Genomic DNA, 15,735 nt, shown 5'->3' with positions numbered 1-15,735 from the left:
ACTCGTCGTCCTTTTCTCAGAATTGAAGGCTAGTGCCCAACCTGATACAACGTCTGATGCCTCAGTAAGCGACAATTCTTCCAAATATTTCTTCGTCCATTCGAGAGCGCATAGCTGACTGACTTTGAAGGCTTCCTGGTGCAACAAATTACGATGTACAACCCCAGGTCTAAGATCCCGGGCCTGGGAACCAAACACTGCTCCAGAAATTCACACGTTGCTTTCGTTCGCTTAGCGACCATGCTCGACGAAATGAGGTACCGAGCCGTTGGTAGCAACTTACCAGCGGAAGCGGCTCCACAACCGATGAGCTGTGGAATCTTGTAATGTACAGCCAGTCACTCGCCCATGCGGAGACCAGCATCAAGTCCCCCCCGTGCGCTACAATTGATAAGCCCGCCCAAGATACGCCGCGAGGGTGGAGGGCAACTCCGGAGCGCCGTAACGGTGCCCGGAAATGATCGAGTCGAACGCCACAACAATGTGCGACCGTAATTCGTACCGAGGTGAATGAACTGGCGCGCTATGAGATGGGCCTACCTTTTCTCAGTTGAACAATGACTTAGCTCGAGCAAAACATCGTATCGCACCACCCAACTAAGCACAGATTCACAATGGGTAAGATTGTCGCCAAGGGGTTGGACGCAGTTGTGAGAAATCAAGGATCAAGTACATCGTCATTGTTTGTATACACACACAATTGCCGCCGCGAACAGCTATGCATGGGTGCTCGACCAAGGTTGACGAGGTGACAGCCACGCGATTCGTGCAGCGGGAACATGTCCCGGTCCCAAGGAGGATTCGCTCAACGCCATATCCAGGCTGTCGGGCCTTTAGCCACAGTCTCCGAATCTGCGGCACTGTCACGCCACCATCGTGAGTGTCCCAGCTCGGTTGTGTTGCACAGCTTGCGGGGAACGGAAGGTCCATTCTCTCAGAGCTTGCATCGAGTTCGGATCTTGCATATTCCATGCGACGACTGTTGTTCTATGTACCTAAATCCTTCGGTGCGATGAGATGGGAGTGCACGTTCTCGTGTCGCAAGGCAAGCCATCGAAGCCGCAGCGTCATGGTCCGTGAAAAAGAAAAGACAATTGTAGGTTCGTATTATTGATGTACCAATTTGCTTTGATCTTGATTCTTTGATCGCAAATTGATGTACTCAAGCAGATGTGAGAGTTAGGAAGTTAATGCGCTATTACTGTTATATAAATGCGATTCTCCTCTGCTTAAGAATGATGTCTTCTCAACGATTTGTTCAGCTCAACAGCCGTAAACGAGAACCTGATCAACACCCCAGGCTAAGGATGCAACCTTCATCCACACCTAGTGAGAGATTCCAAGTCCCATCGACTTACATATGAGATTCGTCTGCAGCCATTTTCGATAAGCATGAAGAATGATTGATTGAGTTGAAAGCGACGTGGCAGTTCCAAGCAACATGATCATTCTCAGGGCAAACGTAATTGGGACGGTGGATGCATGACACACGTTTCTTCTGTTGCCGTTGAACATAAGAGGCAGGATCTGCAGTCTACGTAAAGTCACGAGCCGATTCACGACCAGCGCATCCTGTCAGCAGCTTGTAAACTGATGATGACTGGACAACAAAGACTACCATATTGAGCACAATAACACGGTGCGTGGGCAACAGTATCTAGCGAAGACTGAACCTGGGCCTTGGTAATGATCGCTGGGACTCGAGCTTGAAGAAAGACAGGCTCTCGGTGCTCGCGAAATATCCAGCATGTCCTGGCAAACAGATGATTATCGCTGCACAACGCATGAGACAGGTAATCACGCTGCGTATAGCGGAATGCATTAGTCGCACATGATTCTTGCGCGGCTCGTTGATTCGATCCGGATGACCTCTCGAGATTGCTTTGTAGTCGATCGACATATCGCGTCTGTTGCTCGAGTATGACGATAGAAGCACTGTGCGCGTCCTCAGCGGGGTACATTACCCTACCCCAACTTCCGAGCTGAACGGCTGGGGAATTATTGTATCAGAGATGGATAAGATTCGGAGTTCACCCCCTAGCTGGTCTCTGTCAGGCTTCCTCGTAGCACCTTTCCCGTGCGTTGTCCTGCGCAATGAAAATCCTGGAGAAGCATGGTTCACAGAGGTTACATGCGTTGCCCAGTGTCCTGTCAGAGTATCGAGCGGATCACGACTGTTTGGTAGGCGGAGAAACTTCCACTTGAGAGTACAATAGCGGAGAGGGTATTCCCAAAACAGCATGTCATCGGGCTGCTCTTGACCGCCAGCGGAAAAAGTCGAGTACCTCGTGATGTCTTCCCCAGTGTGATCCCCGTAGACGGGAGCGGCAGGCTGTCGCATGGAAGTGAGGCTATTTGAAACTGTCCAAGACTGATATGACGCTGCTCAGGGGAGCCTTGGGAGCTGTGTCCTGCTCTGATGTCAGAGGGTGAAGGTCAGCCGGATTCGGGACTCGTAGTCTCGAGAAGTACCGGGGGGCTAGGCACAACAAGGCTAGAGGCAATTACAGTGTATGAAGCAAAGGAGAAAAGAAACGCGCGGAAAGGCTGCCCAGGTTCCGCGACCAGGGGATCACCCTCGGTGCACAAACAGTCACATGGGCGTGGACTGGTTTTCAAAACCGCTGACTGCACAGTACTGTATCGAAAAGGGTTATTTACGGTGGGATGCTCAGGTGACGCGGAAGCGGGCGACGTGACCACCAGAAGCAGTCGGCCAGCGCAACCAGTCAGACAGACAGCGAATAGCCAGCGGCAACAGCTGGTCAGCTCCGCAATGCTGCGCCCAGCGACTCGCCGTGATTGAAATGGAGAGTCGTGTTCACAGAGGGCAGCGCCTCGCAAAACAGCGAGTCAGCCTCTTTTGGCGGGGCTTCTAGAAGATGAACCTTGCGTAGCACTGTTCGGGTCGGAATCATGTGCCCTGCGTGCAGACACAACCCTGCAAACGCCTTCGTGGGGAGCAGTCCAGACGCCACGCGTGGGTGCCGAAGCTTTGCTTCGGTCAGAGCTGAACGAGGGAGCATCGATAACCGCGCTGCGGCCTGGAGGATACAGACGCAGACGAGGGTGACAAGCAATGCATGTCAGTACGAGGAATTTAGATCGGGTCTGCATGGCGAGCCAGTGTGAGCCATGGTTGTCAAGAAGACTGAAAGAGCGGTAGAGCGTGGACGCAAAGTGCCGGGGAGTCTCCGGAAGAGCCTGTTTAGGGTGACAGGGGTGCTTAGTGCGTGTGGGTGTCCATCGCTCCTTCCTTGTCGTCGGCCAGGTCGCGCCTTCCTTGTCGGCGGAACACCCTTGCCTACCTTCCCACACTGGCTTTCATACATAGATCCACTCCCACCTCGGCCATTCTGGTTGCATAGTCGACCTGCGATATCCCCCCCATACCAACGTGCCCTCACCACACACATCATATACAGTATCCTTCATGCAGTCGTCACGCCTTTGATCACGACGGCATCCGCACTGTCTCGCCGCCGCCAAACCCACTGACGCAATCGTACCCTCCCCGTCGCCGTCGCCGTTGCACCCGGAAGTCCACATACGGATATCCTCCATTACGTCGGCACCCAACCATATAGTCCCTCCGTCCACGATGCCTCTCCATTCAGAACTCCCCATTGTGCGTGTTGAGCACGGTTCCATGCACACCATCGAAACAGGCAACGCAGAGAATCTGTTCGGCCTCTGGTCTTGTAAGTGAAGGCATAGGCCAAGGCACAGGCCATATCGAATGGACCGCGGCCTCTAACACACCAAACAGTATTCTCCAAATGCTCGCCTGCTATGGAAGACGGTCGACGCTACGAGAACATGGCGTGGAGAGTCTGGGGCCGTGAAACGCTCTGCTGTCCGCCCGTCATGATGTCGCCGCAGTGGGCGTTCGAGCGACAGCTCGCAGCCAATAATGCCGAGGTTCCCGACCTGTCAACCAGCGTGGGGTCGGACGACTCAACCATGGACAGCGCCATCACCACAACTTCCCGCTCAACCTCGTCCACTTCGCGCCCGGACTTGCGCCGCCACGATTCCACGGCTAGCCAGGCTCGCGGCAAGCACCTGACGCCCATTGATCTGGAGAAGGTCGTCAACTCGATCCAAGAGAAGAAGGCGATTGAGCCATTATCGCCACTGCCCCCGCAGCTGGCCCCGCCAGTAGCCGAGCCATCGACGCGCCCTGCAGCATCGACTTTCCGGCCAGCCTCGCCACCAGTGACTGCACGCCGCATTCCTCAACCAGCGACATCGCCGCTCGCCGCTATCCGTGGCAGCGACGCTATGGCACTGAGCCCTCTTGCCCACTCCGAGGTGAGCTCATCGTTGGAGGCTAGCAACCACAGTGTTGTGCGCGGCTTTGAGCCGGGCCACATCTCGACATCGATACGCTCAAGCACCAACCTGGCCCCGACACCTATCCTGAAAAAGACATCAAGCTTCCTCGTGAAGCCTTTGCCCTCCAAAGCAGAGCCAATGACGAAGAAGAAACAGCCCATGTTCACTCTTGGTGGCTCATCCGACGAGGACAACAGTAGCTCCCTCGAGGCATATTCGCTCGCGCAACGCAGCTCGTTGTCTGAGCATCTCAGAAGAGGCGCTCCCCCTATGCGAAAGACGCTCTCGTTCAAGAACGAGGTCAACACCCGCACTTACCACGATGCCACGTCCGACAGCGATGGAGCTATCGAGACTGACAGTGAAGATGAGCCCGATGAGAGTGCCATAGAAGAAGAAGACTCTGATGGTGACTGGGAAGACGACAACGATGATAGTGGCCCTTCCAGTGTAACCGAACAGTCCATGTTCAAACGAGTCGACTCGAAGCCCAACCTTGTTTCTCGCCGGTCCCTTCTCACTACCATGATGCATGAAGGCGATCGCGCACAGGCCTTGCAAAATGCTGCCTCCCGGTCTACACCCGCCATTCGCCGATCCCGAACTTCAACCCCCAACGGCCCTTCTATTGGCAATTCTCCCCAAGAAGACAGTGGTCTTATGATGCGTCAACAAGTCACACGGGCAAAGCCTATCATTATGACCACCTCGAATGTGCATCCGCCTGCATTGTCTCCACGCACCACGCGTAGGAACATGCTCCAGACGGAGTTGAGCGGGAGTTTAAGGCAGAACCTCCTATGGGAGCGACAGCAAAAAAATGCAACTACCAACGCCGTGATCCGTCGGGCTATGACCACAACCGACCTTAGAGGTCTGGATGCAGCGCCTCAACCAAGGCCGAGCAACACTAAAACCACCAACTCGTACCAGGAGGATTATTTTGGCGGTGGTATTTCCGAGGAGTACCACGCGAAGGGTTGGTAGAGCTCCACATCAATTTTTCCAACGTTTGCACTTCTAGCGGCATTTATGGATGGGTCTGCGGCGTTTTTGTGTTCAATATTTTCAGGCATCACCAGTTTTCATCTTCATACTGCACGGTCGGTCGATGGTAATGTCTTTTTTTTCAAAATTTCCTGGTCAATACCACACGGGCCTTTGTGTATGCCCTACGAGGCTACGAATTTCATTCATGCAGGTCCGTACACGGGCACATTCATTCGGTTTTGAAGACAGGTCATGGCTCACGCCCGGATGGGCGGATACGTTCGTCGAGCAGTATCGACTCTGCTGGTCTGTACTTTTACCTGCGTTGTACTTTTACCAGGCGATCTGCCTGAGACGGTGATTATACCCTGGAGAGAGATGGCTTCGCGAAGCTGCTTGACGACAAAGTTGTCAGTTTACGAGATAGCAGGTACCTAATTCCAAAAAAAGCGTATTGTCTTCACATGGAATTCTCATTTGCACCGTGAACATGGTGGTGATGATTGGCCCCACTTCGGGTAAGTGAGCAGATGTGGCCGTCTAGCCTCGATGGACTCTTGTCTCCTTGTCAAGTGCCCGTTCTCAACAACACAAGTCTGGCGCAACCATGCGTTCTGTATGGTGGTCTTCTTTACCGCTCTTCTGTGACTTGCCTCGAGGCTGGACATTCCGCAGGCGCTTATGCACGCTTTGCTGTACGGCTTACTAGTACTTATGCACTGCAGGGTAGACACCAATAGCGGATGCACAAGGCGCGGGCGTCGCAACGAGTGTATAGTTCAAGGAGGACGTGTCGGCCGTGTCACGATGGCATTCGAAGTTTGTGATACTCATCATCATCGATGGAGAACCTTGTTGCACGGGTGTGACGACGCGTGAGCAGTCCGTGGCTTTCGGTTACCTTGTAGGTTCGTTGCCGCCTTCCCTCGGGCCGGATCTTTGTCGGTTGTGTGCCTGTGATGCGTGAGTGTGCCTGGCATCTCATGTCCGCCGTCAGCGTCGTCACGTCGTCACAGCATCACAGGAGAACAGCGCAAGGGCGGAGTGAACCGTCTTTGCGCCCGCGTTCTTGCGCCCAGATGCGTGTGCGTCGTGGGATCGGCGTCGAGACTCGAAGATTGCAGATGTCCATTCAGCCCTATGAGTCAAACGCGGACTCAATGGCAAGCCTGCCCTTACTCCTGCTTCAGTGTCATTCAATTCCACGCAAGTCTGCTTTAGCCCACGAGAAGACACAGCATCATCTATCTTTCCCCACGCCGCCTTGCCTTTCAGCACCATGCCTTGGATTGCACGGGCTCGGCACAGCGCTTTTTCCCGCTGACCCGTCGCATCTCCTTGCGATTCGCAGTATCAGTGATCATTTGGCCACATGTAAACAACAGGTTCTCCAGAAACGGCTCATCATCAGGCACCCGCGCGGTCTGGCGGTCGATGCGCTGGCAGATTAGCGCATGCAGCGAGAAGGTCATCTGAAGCCTGCCTCGCTCTCTTAGGAGCTGTGAACCCTTGACACACTGGGGAAGGCTCTCAGGCGATGCTTTGGTCAAACATCGGGCCTACTAACCAAGCGCGACTTGACGCGATCGACACTGTATATTACGGTCCATGTACACCGGCCTCACGGATGAGGTCGCACGTGTGGGGGTCCCTAATCATGTGCTCTGGTATTGGGGTTTGAGGTTTCGAGGTAACATGCAGTATGCAGATCTCAGACCGACCCAAGGATGTCGTGCTCTAATAGCGTGGGCGCGGCATGCCATCCCATTGCCTGGCGTAAGGATGCCTGCTTACCATCAATATTTCCTGCATCACCACAATTCGCGTCCAGCTGGCATATCCGTCGTATCAAATGTCTATAGGACGAACGCAACGGGGGTACTTGTGTCACCATCACAGCAACTACTATCCCGGAGTGCTTATTTGGTGGAGCTAATTTCCATCAACATGGACGTTTTGCATGCATCTATCTTTAGGGCGACCCCTGCAGTCCAACAGATCTCTCTTGTTGCAGCACAACGTTCATTGATACTTCAAGCTATCAAGCCATTGTTTCAGCAGTCATCATATGAGTATGATGCCCTTCTGACTTACACAGCGTAGGCATCGACACTACGACAAAGGACGGCATGTTTGTCGGGAAGAGATCGAAGATCAGCCTCCTCCCACCTGCCCACGCCAAACCCACCTCTCTGGATCAGCGTGCCATACGTAGTCGTTACCCCAGATCTCGTTGGCTTGTCTTAGGTTCCAGCCTCGGTCAAGAGATACGGTCGCTTGACAATTAAAAGGATCGAAGAATATCTGGGATATCGATAGTTTGACCCGATCCAACTGACATAACGTTGCTGATCTCGCTCCAACACCATGGTCTTCGGACGTGGGACATACATACCTTGCGTGTGTTCTAGAGAAGTTATTCTGCCCAACTTCATCTTGCACGTAAGTACATACGGCTAAGAACCGATGCTCATATACGCCAAAAGTAGTACGCGGCCTTAGGCTTCCCCGCATTTCTGACATGTTCAAAGGCTGACACTTCTCACAATACGAGGGAGCTTGGCTGTACTCGTTAGGAAAGTCTATCGGCAAAGCTAAGTTCACGATTTATGTGCAAAAGCATGGCCTAATTCCTGGAGTACTCGGTCTCAAACGCCGAGGTACTGTTCCTATCACAGCTTATCTTGCCACCGCGAGAACCTCATGCGTCAATAACGGTCAACACTTTCGCATATCCGGAGAAACCTCCGATATGCTTCTCTCTAGGAGTCAGAAAAATCTCTTCACACAAGTGACACGCCTATCGAACACGCTGCCATTAAGGATGAGCACGGGCGGAAGACACGACAGTAAGGTATTTGCATTGAGGTTTATTGCGTAGGATGATATGTGCAGTGGTTCAATGAGCGAAATGGCTTTTGAAAAATAACGCACAAAGAGGCAACTGAACTAGGGCCTGTACTGATAGGTCGACTAGCGATGGAAGGAACTCTTGCTAACAACGCTTGTTCTTATTACTAGATGAACCCTTCGTACCTCATCCGAGATTGTTCCAACGTTTAACCTACCAACTCGGCTGCCGCTTCCAAGACGAGCAACGCTCTGGCGCTGTCCAGTTGTGTTTTGTAACGGATGACTGGGCTTAACTGTGGATCCATGAACGGTGCCCATGTTTGGTTGAAGGGAACATGTTTGAAGGTCAGCTGCTGTACTGGATCGTGGCAAAACTTCCCCGCATCACGCTACACTAACAGCGGTATCCCATCCTGCCGCATCTGGACGGTTCCACGTGGCTCGTGAAATCTGCTGGGTGCGGAGATGACTTTCGTGACATCATCCTTCTCTTGGTAGACATCCTCTCTCTGCGCAAGGCACACGATGTTGCAGGCTTGGCTTGCTTTGTCTTGGAGAATTGCATCGAGGTTCCTTGTACGACTGTATAATGGACGACAACAGCACCTCGATGGGAGGCGGGCGCGGAATGTTTTGCAGATTCCCCGTCGGCAACTGAACGTTATTCTTCGTTCAAACCTTCAACAAGGGGTTGGCCATGACTCAAGCAATAACCAAGGTTTGAAAATCATCTCCTTTGTGTCAGAAGGATGGTCCTCTTTTCAATCTTTCCAGATCAACACTGCAGGTGAACCGGCTCACTACCTATGCTTATTGCTCAAGCTGCGACAAGAAAAGCATCATCGTCTCGAGATTCCTCATCAGTCGAAACGAGATCCAACGCAATAGTGGCGTCGGGAACACGGCCTTTGTTCACACTAGGCACCGGAAGATTAGGTGACGGGGCTTCGTGAAAAAGTAACGATCCCCGTGAGGTTGCTGCTAATAAGTCAAGTGCGAACTATGACGTCTGCTCCCTGCTCCATATGCAGGTACAGTAGAGTGTATATCGCATGATATTGCATTTGGTATTCTAAGATGCACAATCATTCAAAACGCAAAGGGTGCGGCTATTGGCATTATAAAATACAGGATACGGAGATACCGAGCGTGCTCTGCTACTTGGTTACTTCCCTGATGGAGGCAGCTCTATTAGTTACAAATGATACGCGCATCCTCATGCAAGAGTCGCACTCGTTGTAAGATGGGGTTCCATTATTTGCACAATCTCTCCAGCCTATGAAAGAATACGATCAATGGCTTTCAGGACACCCGTGGAAACTTTCTGTCTTACAGGGAATACGATATCAAATCCTATCGGGGGAAATATCGGTAAGTAAACATATTGACGCAAAACAGACCTGTCACTTTTGGTAGACGCTGCCTTGCATCTCAACATATTTCCAGCGTGCTCGAGAATACAAGCTCGATATTAACATCTATATTCCGGCATCACTAACTTCAACGGACCCACCTTGAAACTCGACGACGACGACGACGATCTAAAGGTCTCAATTGTACTCGTCACCCTGGGCTTGCATACTGGATGTGGAACCTATAATGGTAGTGCGAGTTCTCTTTCAGACTGTGGGTTCTGTTTAGTCCTCGACCAGTCGTTACACCCATCATACAACGACTACCTCACGCTTGCGATACAAACATAGACGTTGTCGGTATTGTCAACGACGTGGCAGTCTAGATTTCGTTGAGAACAGAATCCTACAGTGGAGTAACTACATCTCCACAACGTTCTACTCGCAGTTCAAAGCCGTGGGGTTGGTGTTCAGGCCTCCGGGTCTGTTCCTGATACTCGCCGAGCTCTCCCCGATGTATCATCTTCATGTCCTTTGGCGAAACCACACAGGTATGTGCTGCGGTCCAATCATCGGAAAGGATGCTACAGTCTCATAGCGTTAAAAATTATTCGGTTTGGTACCGTCTTACTGCAGGTTCTTTCAGCTGACAGCGGGAACTCAACAACAAAACGCTGCCAAATGGTGCCCAATGCGCGTCAACCCACAAACCCACTCCTCAACCACACAACCCCCCACCAGCCCTTCATTTCTCGCGCGCGGAGAGTACACGTGAAGGGAACAGAACCACTTTTTTTACTTGATTTTCACCTCACCCGTAACCGTCCGATACCCGATCTCCAGGAAGCGACTCTACCCGCTCACCGGCCAACTACTCGCGGTGTCACATGTGATGAGGCTCTGCTGCAGGCGGTACTAGTGGGTTACCGTTCCGGGAAGGAAGCTCTACGACCACAGTCCACATGAAATTGGAGTCATCCGAAATTGCTCTTTTGGTTGCATCGAGCAGGTGGGCCATTATAAGATGCTTCTAGGCTCAGCATGCGCCAGCAAGATCCTGGTGTTTCGTGCAGTCTAAGACGATTCTCAGAGTCTGTCGCTTATGACTCGGAAGTGGAACGGGAGAATGTTCTGTGCGTACGTTCTGCAGGTAAGTCGGTGTTGTTCCAACGTGCAGGACTGGGATGGAAGCCGGGTTGTGGGTCTGTAAGTTTGAGTGTAGGGTGAGCTTGGGTGAGTTGCGAAACGAAGATTTATTGTCGCGTGTGGACACGGTAACATTACGGCGTTTTGTTACACGGTGGACATCTCGACAAACGATTCGAGCTAAGAGTGTTTTCTTCGAAGTTATCTTGATGTCTAAATTCCAGGTGGGGGGAAGTCCTGTGGTAGGCTCGATGGCGAACAAACAAACCTCAACTCACAAGCGAACTGGACATGGCTAACCCTTCTGCCACGAATTGTGTCTGAGCATGAGGAGGCTATCTAGTACAATCTAAACCACTCACCATTTGTTGAAGATCATGTCCTAAGTATTTAGGAAGGCATACTCGCACATTTAGGAACTTCAATCTTCTGCATGCTGGCTGTTTTGAGAATGGCGTTTCTTGTTGGATATTGCGTTTGCATGATTTATCGCACAAACAATTTGACTTCCAATATATCTGAACAACTCACTATCTTGAACTTTGAACTCTCCATGTTTGACTCTTTCAATATCTCAATAATCTCAGTATTCTCTCTACCTTCGATGTACATGAAGAATGCTTACTTCGAACCTGTCTCAAACTGATGGAGTACAGAGTATATAGCACAGCATATAGGCTATCTGCTGTAGGACATACGCACACCAATATTGTTATGCTATAAAGCCAACAGTAATCCACTTTCCTGTTATTGCACCAGTGATATCCTAAAAACAACACACACCCGCAGTGTTCCTGAAATATGCAACCCACTCTGATCAACCTACGCTCCTAGGAGCAGAACACCTAATTATTCCCAAGCCAACACAGTCTGCACTAAGATCTCATGATACTGATACAACGCCATCTGTCAACCTACTTCATCACCCACTCATCACTAAAAACTAAGTCCTACCACCTTACTAACTCCAATGCTTGTAGGCCATTATACCTTTAAGTTACATCCTTAGTGCACTAAGACACTCGGGAGAACTAGTGATCGCCTGCAGTCATCTTGTTTTTCTGATACCTTTGTCCAACAATGCCATCGTCGTGACTACTATTTTCTCACCCTTCGCCTCTCCCGCAGGTTTAGCTTCTTACCTCACGTTTCGATTCTGCGAGAAATCCTCTCTCTTTCTGAGGGGGTTTGAGATACTGTTGTTGCAGTGTCGGCGCATCAAAGTCGATATACATCCAGTGTAAGTGTTTAGAGGTGTCTAATTTGTTCAGATACAAAGTCCAGGCCAGGGTTGTGAGATAACTTGATTAGCTGTAGTTATAGTATGTGTTCAACCCATCTTTTTCTTCGTTCGCAATTGTTTTGTTTGTATGTCGGATGGTATCTTGTCACGGCTTGCTCAGTGTTTGCTATCATGTCTTAGGCACCTTTACCTTGGTTACCTGTTCAAGAATTATTGCTCTATATCTCGTCTACCTAACCTTCTTTGTATTTTTGAAATCGCAGGTCGGATTGATGACTTGGATATTTTGAACATAATACGCAGAAGAGACAATCGAAGACGAAACACGAATAAGACATAACAAAAGCGAGAAGCGGGGCGCGTTGGAGCATGAAGTATGAAGTGAGACTGCAATGTGAGCCCAGTTGTCATTCAATTCGAAATGGTAGCTGCTTTAACATGGTGCCTCTAGATGATTTTCTGTGCTGACTAGTCCAGATAAATATATTATCTTGTCTTTGCTCTTCATCTCTGAATGACAGCGCAACAGAATCACAGAGCAGTCAATGAACAGAAAAGTATGCAGACAAATATGAAGATTATTCAAATAACACCCCAAACATATCCCTTCGTCCAACTTCTCCGTGCTACGGACTTGAGATCATCCACACTCACATCCCTGCGCCTCTGTCCGTCTGCGTCTGCCACACAGAATCACAATAATCCATCGGTCATGATGGCAGGCCCCCTACCTAGTCAACAAGCTACTCTCTTGCGCCGCGAAGATCTGCTGCCGCGTCTTTGCCATCTATTTTTCGCTGAAACCGGTACAAACACGTCCGATAAACTGATGGAACGAAACCAAGACACGATAAGAGTTTCAAGGATACATTGCATGTTGGTCAATGATTGATCAGGTGGTGTATTGAGGGGCGTATCGAGAGATGTGCCATGGTACGACCAATACGTTAAGGGTTGGTTTTGAGGCACAAGATGGCAATCTCCGGATTGTTTCTGGGTTCATGTCTTCATATGCCATAGCAGCGACAGCAGAAGGTCATACTTCCCACCGCTTGACCCATCTCGATAACAAAACACCTATTCATTATGTGAAATAATATCTCTGTGCTGTCTGGAAACGCTCCAACTTCTTAAGCACCGCTTTCCATATTTCCAGGGACTCGATATTGAGGTCAGTGATGAAAATAAGTGGCTACGTTTGGAACGCACCCTTGGCATGCTCGTACAAAGTGTGGTTGTGACACTCCTCCGCAGGGTTATGTCACTCCATAATTTCGAATAGTGAAAGAAGATGCATGTTTCAAAGCGTTTGTCCTGTCTCTAAATCGCACCATCGTGACCCATAAGTAATGTCTCCCCATCATCCTTGAGCTATACATCTACACCGATAATTTTGCAGCCTATTGCGAGCATAGAGAAGAGCAGGTATGTCCGCCAATATTCCTCGTGAGAAGGACTAAACTGAGGGGAGAGGCCGTCAACTGACTCTTCTCCATCGGAAATAATGGAGTTGTAGAAGACGAAGTTTTGAGACGCATATGCATACGAAAATTACAAGCGCAACACGAACGTGAACACGTAAAGAGGGGTGATGATCAGCGAAGTGTCAATAGTGATCAATACAGAATACGAGAATCTGGCGCGAAGTGTGGCCGATTTCTGAGCGAACGAGAGTGGACACAGCTGCGGTAGCATCTCGAGCCTCTATACCCTCCTGCTTGATTATCGATGATGGCAAAAACCTTGGGATTGCGTCGTCGAAGAGACGTCACTGTCTGGAACAATACTGTAGTCAATGCTATACACTTTGTTCCCATGTGAGCTTTAAATTTTATCCAGAAAACCGAGTCCTGGAGTCGTAGAATTCGACAGGGACTGTCGCAACGTTCTGAGATACAATGTGTCCAATCAAATTGTGAGTATTGTGTACTAAATTATGGATGTTTGGTTATATTTGAGAGAGGATGAGCAGTTGCTCATGTATCATTGCGTTTGGAGGCCACTCATTGTAAATCTTGTATCCCCACCAGGAGATCCGTTAAGCGTTGAATATCCTGACAGTGTGTGACTGGGTACCCACCGAGAGAAGAGAAAAGACAGGATGTATTTGACAGGTACAGAAGACTTGCTTTTCCCCAAGAAGGTACGACCTTGCACGACGAAAGTTTGATCAGACGAAAACAAGTATATCAAGAACGATCATTAACTTGGTAAAGCACTCATGAAGAACGTAACATCCGCCACAGCCTAATGGACGCCAGTGAAAATGCCGGTGATACGTACGTGTTCAATGGCCCATCAGCAATACGTACAAAGAACTCATCAACTACACATAGAAGAAAGACTGTACTGTGTATCGCTCCTAGACTTCTGGCGTGGTAGCTCTGTATTTCGAATCGTTCCACTCGAGTGGTAACCACTATTTTACTCTTTCCCAAATAACCATGGGAGTGCATATGTAACGGTTATAAATCTATCAATGATATCCAGAATCCGACAGCTCAAGGAGACTTCTAAGGATTTTCTGTATGGGCACTGTAGTTGCATAACAGAATGGATACCGGGTTATGGATCGAATCTTCGGATGTCATCACAGAATTAATGTTACTGTTTCTACTCACTCTTAGGGTATGCAAAGCGACAGCTATTTCCACAAGACCCGTGTCGAGAGACGAGAACATACTGCGTAGTATCTTACTCGTGTGTGTTCACAGGTTGTTGTTCTCGATTAATGACGAGTCAGTCTTGTGGAGGATTGACCTGGATAGCTTTCATCCAAAACAAGTCTTACATAGGCGAATTTCATGATGCCTGCCTCGAGAGTATTATCGGCTGGATTAACAATATGACATGCCGAACTCGATCTGGGCGTGGAGTAGACAAGGCATTTAATGGCAAGGCCCGAGAACTTCGCGGCGTAGCGTTGTTAATGCTAGGTACGTAAAGCCTGGACTGAGTGAGTGTAACTCAATGCGTGTAGGATTGTTGGATGACAAGTCTCTACCGAGACTGAACCATTTATATGTACGTATTTACGGCTCGTTGCAAACATTCGTGTATGGTTGCTGACCACTGTATTTGGTCGAAGTGCATACAATTGGCGACTAGAAAATACCGCACCTTGATCTTAGCCATTGCCGCAAAAAGTTGTACCAACTTATCGAATCATTCATGTTTCGTTGTTTCGCACCCTGGTGCCATGTTAATGAAGGGAATGATTCAAGCTAGCTGATGTACGAGGCGGCATCCAAAGTCGGAGACAAAGTGTGACGACGAGTAATACAGTATTCTGTAACCATTCAGTGTCTCCATACGCTCTTCGTGCAAACCGAAGAAACGTTGCCACCTTTGTCAACCTCGGATCCAACTAAGCATAGCTTCCCTTTCAGACCAAGACTGCAGAAGCTCTGCAGGAGCCCCGACTGCTCCACGTCGAGATCGCCTTTGCGTCAAGTTTACGGAATCCCTTATCTCTCTGGGCGTAAAGCTTGGTCACGTGGATGTCTCGGAGTCCATACAAAACATCGTCTTCATCGTTGGGATGGAGGGACTTTTCATAGTCAATCTGGATAGGCTAATCGGTTGCTCGGATCATGTTGATCTTATTGCGACGGGGTTGATATACTTGCGGTTCCCTTCTGGTATTGGACGATACCATTTTTCTTAGACTGGTCTGAAGTTTGGAGGTATGGTTCTCGGCCCAGAGCGACGTGTCTCAGGTCCTACCAACGAGGCCTTAGTAAATGGGGGTCATGGGATTTTAGGGTGGTGATTACAAGCTTCAACCGTAAGCTTGTTGTGAGCTCACAGTTG

General features: G+C 49.8%; 3 protein-coding genes across 3 annotated transcripts; 2 read left to right on the top strand and 1 right to left on the bottom strand.

Moving 5' to 3' along the window:
• Nucleotides 1-1,657: 1,657 nt before the first annotated feature.
• P153DRAFT_401620 (uncharacterized protein) lies at nucleotides 1,658-2,590 on the bottom strand (the record flags this gene model as incomplete). The annotated part of the gene is made up of 2 exons (XM_033671918.1): nucleotides 1,965-2,590; nucleotides 1,658-1,907 (listed from the first exon to the last, which is right to left on the bottom strand). Exons 1-2 carry the CDS (start codon nucleotides 2,339-2,341, stop codon nucleotides 1,658-1,660), a joined length of 627 nt encoding a protein of 208 aa, XP_033518477.1. The 5' UTR covers nucleotides 2,342-2,590.
• A 952-nt stretch (nucleotides 2,591-3,542) lies between these two features.
• P153DRAFT_351789 (DUF1752-domain-containing protein) lies at nucleotides 3,543-5,789 on the top strand. Its single transcript, XM_033666358.1, has 2 exons — nucleotides 3,543-3,701; nucleotides 3,770-5,789. The coding sequence occupies exons 1-2, from the start codon at nucleotides 3,602-3,604 to the stop codon at nucleotides 5,323-5,325; spliced, it is 1,656 nt and encodes a 551-aa protein (XP_033518476.1). The 5' UTR covers nucleotides 3,543-3,601; the 3' UTR covers nucleotides 5,326-5,789.
• An 871-nt stretch (nucleotides 5,790-6,660) lies between these two features.
• Nucleotides 6,661-7,563, top strand: P153DRAFT_144341 (uncharacterized protein). The gene has a single exon (XM_033662128.1). The coding sequence runs from the start codon at nucleotides 6,937-6,939 to the stop codon at nucleotides 7,429-7,431; it is 495 nt and encodes a 164-aa protein (XP_033518475.1). The 5' UTR covers nucleotides 6,661-6,936; the 3' UTR covers nucleotides 7,432-7,563.
• Nucleotides 7,564-15,735: the final 8,172 nt, after the last annotated feature.

Source organism: Dothidotthia symphoricarpi (genome assembly GCF_010015815.1).
Source record: "Dothidotthia symphoricarpi CBS 119687 unplaced genomic scaffold P153scaffold_25, whole genome shotgun sequence".
NCBI lineage: Eukaryota > Fungi > Ascomycota > Dothideomycetes > Pleosporales > Dothidotthiaceae > Dothidotthia > Dothidotthia symphoricarpi.
Note: the sequence above shows the minus strand (reverse complement) of the source record. Positions and strands in the feature narration are given on the sequence as shown.